The sequence below is a fragment of the Hyperoodon ampullatus genome (genome assembly GCF_949752795.1).
Source record: "Hyperoodon ampullatus genome assembly, chromosome: 1".
NCBI lineage: Eukaryota > Metazoa > Chordata > Mammalia > Artiodactyla > Ziphiidae > Hyperoodon > Hyperoodon ampullatus.
This window is the reverse complement of record NC_136914.1, coordinates 23,577,062-23,585,818: the sequence shown is the minus strand read 5'-3', so window position 1 is coordinate 23,585,818 and position 8,757 is coordinate 23,577,062. Positions and strand designations below refer to the sequence as shown.

The 8,757-nt window shown below is 41.2% G+C and overlaps 1 protein-coding gene across 1 annotated transcript; it reads left to right on the top strand.

Moving 5' to 3' along the window:
* Window positions 1–699: 699 nt before the first annotated feature.
* Window positions 700–1,611, top strand: LOC307047835 (ferritin heavy chain-like). The gene has a single exon (XM_079696530.1). It carries the CDS (start codon window positions 881–883, stop codon window positions 1,430–1,432), a length of 552 nt encoding a protein of 183 aa, XP_079552656.1. The 5' UTR covers window positions 700–880; the 3' UTR covers window positions 1,433–1,611.
* The last annotated feature ends 7,146 nt before the right edge of the window (window positions 1,612–8,757 follow it).

The following is an 8,757-nucleotide window of genomic DNA, read 5'->3' as shown; positions in this document are numbered from 1 at the left end:
GGGAGAAATAACCCTCCTGACAACATGATTTTGGACTTCTAGTGTCCCAAAATGTAAGAGAATGTTCTGTACTCTTTTGTGGTGATTTGTTACAGTAACCCTAGGAAACTAATACAAGGCCCATATGGTAAGTTTTAGAGATCTTTTTTTTTTTTTAGGAAGGAAATTCTTTAAAAAATTTTTTTTTATTTATTTTATTTTTTGCTGCGTTGGGTCTTCATTGATGTGCATGGGCTTTTCTCTAGTTGCAGAGAACAGGGGCTACTCTTTGTTGCAGTGTGCGGGCTTCTCATTGTGGTGGCTTCTCTTATTTTGGAGCACGGGCTCTAGGTGCACGGGATTCAGTAGTTGCGGCATGCAGGCTCAGTAGTTGTGGCTTGCAGGCTCTAGAGAACAGGCTCAGTAGTTGTGGTGCACGGGCTTAGTTGCTGCATGACATGTGGGATCTTCCCGGACCAGGGCTCGAACCCGTGTCCCCTGAATTAGCAGGCAGATTCTTAACCACTGCACCACCAGGGAAGCCCTAGAGATCTTCTAATTGGAAATCATAAATTTTAAAGGAAGAGTTAGAGAGGAGAGATGGTGTGAAGTAGGGCATGATCCAAAGAAAAAATTGATAAGTTGGAATTTATTAAAATGAAAAACCTTGCTTTGCAAAATACACTTTAAAAACAAAATGACAGACAGTCCTCGCGGAGAGTCGCCGCGGTTTCTTGCTTCAACAGTGCTTGGACGGAACCCGGCGCTCGTTCCCCGCTCCGGCCGGCCGCTCAGAGACTGCCCTCGCCACCATCTCACAGCGCCCTCCGACCGCCCCAAGGTCCCGCCGCCGTTACAGCGCCGCGCAGCCACCGCCACCGTTTCACCTCAGCCGCCCGCCATGACGACCGCGTCCCCCTCGCAGGTGCGCCAGAACTACCACCAGGACTCGGAGGCTGCCATCAACCGCCAGATCAACCTGGAGCTCTACGCCTCCTACGTCTACCTATCCATGTCGTACTATTTTGACCGCGATGATGTGGCTTTGAAGAACTTTGCCAAATACTTTCTTCACCAATCTTGTGAGGAGAGGGAGCATGCTGAGAAACTGATGAAGCTGCAGAACCAACGGGGTGGCCGAATCTTCCTCCAGGATATCAAGAAACCAGACCGTGATGACTGGGAGAATGGGCTGAATGCAATGGAATGTGCGCTACACTTGGAAAAAAGTGTGAATCAGTCACTACTGGAACTGCACAAACTGGCCACTGAGAAAAATGACCCCCATTTGTGTGACTTCATTGAGACTCATTATCTGAATGAGCAGGTGAAATCCATTAAAGAATTGGGTGACCACGTAACCAACTTGCACACGATGGGGGCCCCCGAATCTGGCATGGCACTGTATCTCTTTGACAAGCACACCCTGGGAAATAGTGATAATGAGAGCTAAGCCTTAGGCTGGCTTCCTGTAGCTACAGGGGTGACTTCCCTGGTCACCAAGGCTGTGCATGCATGTTTGGGTTACCTTTACCTTTTCTGTAAGTTGTACCAAAATATCTACAAGTCTTTTCCTTAGTACCATTCCTTCAAATAAAGTAATTTGGTACCCAAAAAAAAAAAAAAACAAAATGACAAACCACATACTTGTAGAAAATGTGAATTGGTACAGCCACTATGGAGAACGGTATGGAGGTTCCTTAAAAAACTATAAATAGAACTACCATATGACCCAGCAATCCCACTACTGGGCATATACCCTGAGAAAACCATAATTCAAAAAGAGACATGTACCAAAATGTTCATAGCAGCCCTATTTACAATAGCCCGGAGCTGGAAACAACCTAAGTGTCCATCATCGGATGAATGGGTAAAGAAGATGTGGCACATATATACAATGGAATATTCCTCAGCCATAAAAAGAAATGAAATTGAGCTATTTGTAATGAGGTGGATAGACCTAGAGTCTGTCATACAGAGTGAAGTAAGTCAGAAAGAGAAAGACAAATACTGTATGCTGACACATATATATGGAATTTAAGAAAAAAAAATGTCATGAAGAACATAGGGTGCTGATGCCTGCAGTCTGCAGCTGGCTGCCCACTTGGCCACTAGCTTCCTCAGCAGAGGGCAGCCGCCTCCTGTCACCGTGGAGGGACTGGGACAAGGACAGGCCTAGACAGAGCTAACATGGAGCAGAAAACAGGAGGAGCCAGACCCCAGGAACAGAAAAATGTGAGTCGTCTCTGGCAAGTCGGGCACCAGGGATGGGCGTGCTCCAGAAATGCTGATTAATTTTGAAGGATTGGTCCTTTTGGTCAAATGGGTTTCATGCTCTTGACTGAGAAACCAAAGCAACCATCAGATGTTACTGGAGGGATGCCAGTGGTGTTTGCATTAGTTAAGAATTTTCTTATGACAGAATAAAAAACTAAAACGGGAAAAAAAAAAAAAAAGAAAATACTTGCTAAGCACAAATCTGGTAAAGAACTTGTGTCCAAAGCATACAAAGGACTCTTAAAATTCAATAATAAGAAAATAAACATGTCAATTAAAAAGTGGGCAAAATATCCTAACCTTGCCAAAGGAGATATGTAGGTGGTAAATAAGTATCTGAAAAAGTGCTCAACAAGATATGTTATTAGGCAACTGCAATGAAACAATGAGATACGAATGAGATACATGTATATTAGAATGGCTTTTTTAAAATATTAAAACTAATAATATCAAATATTGGTGAGGATGTGAAGCAGCAAGGAACTCACGTTAATGGCTGGTGAGAATGCAAAATGGTTCAGCCATGTCAGAAGACACTTTAGCAGTTTCTTACAAAGCTAAGCATAGTCTAACTATATGATCCAACAACTATACTACCAGGTGTTTCACTAGATGAGTTGAAAACATATACCTACACACACAAAAGCTGCACATGAATGTTTGAGGCAACTTTATTCATAATTGCCTAAAACTGGAAGCAACCAAGTTTTCTTTCAATAGGTTGATGATGAAACAAATTGTGGTACATCTATACAATAGAATATCACTCAGCAACAAAAAGAAACAAGCCTCAGGCCACAAAAAGACATGGAGGGAGGACTGACATCACCACAATGGCAACATATATTTTTCATGACTTCATTCCCCTTAACAAGAAGAACAACTAACAATTATTTAAGGACAAGGCATCACTGAGAGAATCCTAAAACACAGGGGTGAGGCTGAAGCACCCCTTGCAACAAAGAGACCAAGACAGACTACATTGGAAGGGTAAGAAAAGTGGCTACATGTAGACTATATTGTCCCTCCCCAGGCCAGCAGAATACCATGTGGAGAGATCTCCTCTGAGCCTCTGGTTACTCTAGTGGGAAAAGCGAACACAGAAGGGACAACCAGCCCCCTACACACACACACACACACACACACACACACACACACACACACACACACAGAGCATCGTGGGTTGCTTTGCAGGAGTCTCTACTCTGATGTCGCACCACAGGGATTGCAGGGGAATCTGCAGGGCTGAACCACTGGAAATATGATGGTGAGAGGGAAGGGCTTGCAACAGCCAGCACATAGATCTTAGCAGACCAAGTTCACACTTGTGAACCCAAGTAGTAATACTACCCTGTGGCTTTGCTCATTGAAGAATCAAGTCAGGGGCACACTCTGATGAGGGAACTTGGTTGGGCACAGACCTGCCTGATTTGGATCCTCAAACGAGGAGTTTTGCCAGCCCTAGAGCCCAGTTTTCCTACACCCAGGCAAGGAGCTGAGTCACAGTCTCCCCCCCAACACACACACACCGTGGAGAGTGTCCTCAGGCCCACCTGACCAAAAGGGCAGGCTACAACTCTTGGAAACAGTGCAGCTCAGTGGCATTTGAGTCAAAGGTAAAAGGACAGAACTGATTGGCCCTGAAACAAAACCAGTACCGAGCATGGAACATTCCCATGCTACACACAGACGGGGGATTAATTTACAGCCAAGGCTGAGGGTAGCTCCTGGTGCATCCCAAATGGAGAGCCTGTGTAGGAAATTGAGACTAGTCTGCAACAGCCCCTCCCCCTTTCAACCAGGCAAAGAGCTGAATCACAGACCACTCACTGTGGAAAGTATTTTCTGGCCCCATCTAACCAGAAGGGCTGGCATCAACTCACAGAAGCTGTACAGCCTAGCTGCACTCTAGCTGCAAGGCAGATGGGAAAACTGATAGTTTCCAAAACAAAGTTAGTGGCCCTGTGGTCAGGGAACTTGGGGTGTGGTCAGCTTTGTTAAGACAATATACAAAGAGCTTTACCAGCTTTAGAGCTGCTTCTTCCACTGCCCCTGGGCAGGGAATTTAATGCGTAGCCCTGCTCGTCACTGAATACAGCCTTCAGCTTGTCTAACCAGGGAACCCAACCAGAGCACACAGAATGCTGTGTAGCCCACTCAATAGCCCTACATACAGTGGCACTTGAACAGAGAGCACAGCCCATGGCTTCCCCCATCTGCAGAGCAAAACCGGTGGCCTCACGTGACCAAAGAATTTAGTGCACACACTGTAGCCTGATTTGGTTCTTCAAATCTTGGTCCCATCCTTCTGCCCTGCCAGAGTGGGGAAGCCAATTAATAGCCCTGTCTACTACTGAATATAGTATCCACTCCCATCTAGTAAGCATGACCAGAGAATCCAGGAAACTGTGGAGCCCATCTTCCAGCCTCACTTAGGTAGGGAACCAAGCCAGAAGTTCTATTCAACTACTCTTAGCCAGTGGCATACCCCCATCTCTAGTTTCAGAGCTCAACACTTGCCTCACTCAAAAATAGCAGAACCCATCTTCCCAAAGATATTACCAGCAGACACACACAGAAACCCAAAACGAACCAACTGGTGAACAACTGACTCTGCCAAAGCAAATCTGTAAAGTCTGGAAGAGGAACCCAGTTACTCGAATGTGAAGATACCGATGTAAGGAATCAAGGATCACAAAAAATCAGGTAAATAGGACAGAGGAAATTAATAAAGGCCTGATAACTGGCCCTATAGAAACGGAGATCTATGAACTGTCAGACAACGAATTCAGAATAATCCTCTTAAGGAAGTTTAGTGAACTGCAAAGAAACACAGACAGACCACTAAATGAAATGAGGAAAACAATGCATAAACTCAATGAGAAGTTCAACAAACAAACATCAAAAAAAAAATCCTAGAGTTTAAAAATATAATAAGTGAGTTGAAAAATTCAATAGAGAGTTTCAAAAGTAGACTCGACCATGCATCAGAAAGAATCAGCTACTTGGAGGATAAGACACTGGAAATTATCCAGTGAGAGAAGCAAAAAAAAAAAAAGAAAAGCATGAAAAAAAAGTGAAGAAAGCTTATGGGAATTATGGGACATAATGAAAAGGAACAATATTTGCATTATGGGAATTTTAGAAGGAGATGAGGAAGAGAAAGGGATAGAAAGTATATTTAAAGCATTTATGTTTAATTATTGGTAGGTAAGGACTTAACTGTTGCATTTTGTTAATTATTTTCTAGTTGTTCTGTAGATCCTTGTTCCTTGTTTCTTATCCTGCTGGTGTGTGTGTGTGTTTAACCATGGTATATGCAAATCAATCAATCTGATACATCGCATTAATAGAGTGAAACAAAAGACTCATGTGATCATCTCAACAGACGCAGAAAAAGCATTTGACAAAATTCAAAATCCATTCATGATAAAAACCCTTTAAATTAGGCATAAAGGAAACATAACATATATCAACATAATAAAGGCCATATATGTCAAGTCCATAGATAATATCATATTCAATAGTGAAAAGTTGAAGCTTTTCCTCTAAGATCAGGAACAAGACAAGGGTGCCAACTCTTACCACTCTTTTTTTTTTTTTGCAGTACGCGGGCCTCTCACTGTTGTGGCCTCTCCCATTGCAGAGCATGGGCTCCGGACGCGCAGGCTCAGCCGCCATGGCTCATGGGCCCAGCCGCTCCGCGGCATGTGGGCTCCTCCCAGACCGGGGCACGAACCTGCGTCCTCTGCATTGGCAGGCGGACTCTCAACCACTGTGCCACCAGGGAAGCCCCCAACTCTTACCACTCTTATTCAACTTATAGTACTACAAGTACTATATCCTACCTAGAGTAGTCACGAAAAAGAAATAAAAGGTATCAGACTTGGAAAGGAAGAAGCAAAATTGTCACTATTTGCAGATAACATGATTTTATATAGAAAAATCCTAAAGACACAACCAAAAAACTGTTGGATCTAATCAATGAATTCAGTAAAGTTGCAGGACACAAAATTAACATATAAAAATTAATAGCATTTCTATACACTAACAATGAATTTTCTGAAAAAGAAATAAAGAAATCAATCCCGTTTACAACAGCATCAAAAACGATACAATACTTAGGAATAAACTTAACTAAAGAAAATTACAAGAAGACGATGAAAGAAATTTAAAAAGACATAAATACATGAAAAAGTATCTGATGTTCATTGATTGGGAGAATTAATATTATTAAAATGTCAATACTAACAAAAAGCCATCTGTAGATTCAATCTAATCCCTATCAAGATTCTGATGGCATTTTTTTTTTACAGAAGTAAAAAAAAATCCTAAAACTTACATGGAACCAAAAAAGCCCTGAATAGCCAAAGCAATCCTGAAAAAGAAGAACAAAGCAGGACACATTATACTTTCTGATTTCAAGCTATACCCTAAACCTATATTTATCAAAACATTATGGTAATGGTATAAAAACAAATAGACCGGGCTTCCCTTGTGGCGCAGTGGTTAAGAGTCCGTCTGCCGATGCAGAGGACACGGGTTCGTGCCCCGGTTCGGGAGGATCCCACATGCCGCGGAGCGGCTGGGCCCGTGAGCCATGGCCGCTGGGCCTGTGCGTCCGGAGCCTGTGCTCCGCAACGGGAGGCCACAACAGTGAGAGGCCCGCATACCAAAAAAAAAAAAAAAAAAAAAAAAAAAAAATAGACCAGGACTTCCCTGGTGGTCCAGTGGGGCACTTTGCCTTCCAATACGAGGGGTGCAGGTTCAGTCCCTGGCTGGGGAGCTAGGATCCAACATGCCTCACAGCCAAGGGACTAAGGCATGAAATGGAAGCAATGTTGTAATGCGTTCAATGGAGACTTCAAAAATGGTCCACATCAACAAAATCTTTAAAAAACAAAAAACAAACAAAAAAACAAATAGACCAATGGAACAGAATTGAGAGCTCAGAAATAAACCCAAGCATATATAGTCAACTAATGTTTGACAAGAGAGCCAGGAATACTCAATGGAGAGAAAACACTCCTTTCAATAAATGGTGTTAGGATAATTGGATATTCACATGTAAAAGAACGAAGCTGGACCCCTATCTTACACCACTCACAAAAATTAACTCAACATAGATTAAAGGATTAAATATTTAAATGTAAGACCTGAATCCATGAAATTCCTCAAAGAAAATGTAGGAATAAAAGTCCTTGACATGAGCTTGGTAATGATTTTTTTGGATATGACACCTAAAGCATAAGCAACAACAACAACAAACAAACAGTTGGGACTACATCAAATAAAAAGGTCCTGTACAGTAAAAGAAGCCATCAACAAAATGAAAGGACAACTTCTGGAATGGGAAAAAATATTTGCAAACAACATATATAGTAAAGGATTAATATCCAAAATATATAAATAATTCACACAACTCAATAACCAAAAACATTGAAAAATGGGCAAAGGATCTGAATAAACATTTCTCCAAAGAAAATATTTAAAAGGCCAACAGGTAAATGAAAAGAGGCTCAACATCACAAGTCAATAAGGAAATACAAACTTAAACCACAATGAGGTATCTCCTTATACCTGCTAGAATGGACATTTTCAAAAAGATAAGCTTTAACAAATGCTAATATGGATATGGAAAAAAGGGAACCCTTGTGCACTGTGTGGGATTGTTAACTGGTATAGCCAGTATGGAAAACAGTATGGAGGCTCCTCAAAAAATTAAAAATAGAACTACCATATGATCCAGCAATTCCGCTTCTGAAAATATATTCAAAGGAAAAAAAAATACCAACTCATAAAGATATCTGCACCCCCATGTTCATAGCAACATTACTTATAAAAGCTAAGACATGGAAACAACCTAAGTGTGGGGTGTCCATCAATGGAAGAATGACTAAAGAAATCGTGGCTCTCTCTATATATAGACTATATGTGCATATATATATATATATATAGAGAGAGAGAGAGAGAATATATGTATATATATACACACACACACATGCACACATATATGAATATGATTTAGCCATAAAAAGATGGAAATTCTACCATTTGGGACAATATGGATGGGCCTTGAAGGCATTATGCTAAGTGAAATAATTTAGACATAGAAAGATAAATACTATACTAGCTCACTTATATGTGAAATATTAAAAAAAAATCATGGAAAAGAGATCAGACTTGCAGTTACCATAGGCAGAGTGTGGGAGAAGGGGAAATTGGAGAAAGGTGGTCAAAAGGTATAAACTTCCAGTTGTAAGACAAATAAGTATACTAGGGATGTAATGAACAACATGATGATTATAGCTAGCACTGCTGTATAGTATATAGGAAAGTTGTCAAGAGAGTAAATCTTGTGAGTTCTCATCAAAAGGAGAATGTTTTTCCTTTTTTATCTTTTTCTTCCTTTTCTTTTTATTTTATCTGAGATGATGGATTAAATATATTTTGGTAATCATTTCACAATATATGTAAATCAAACTTCATACTGTATGCCTT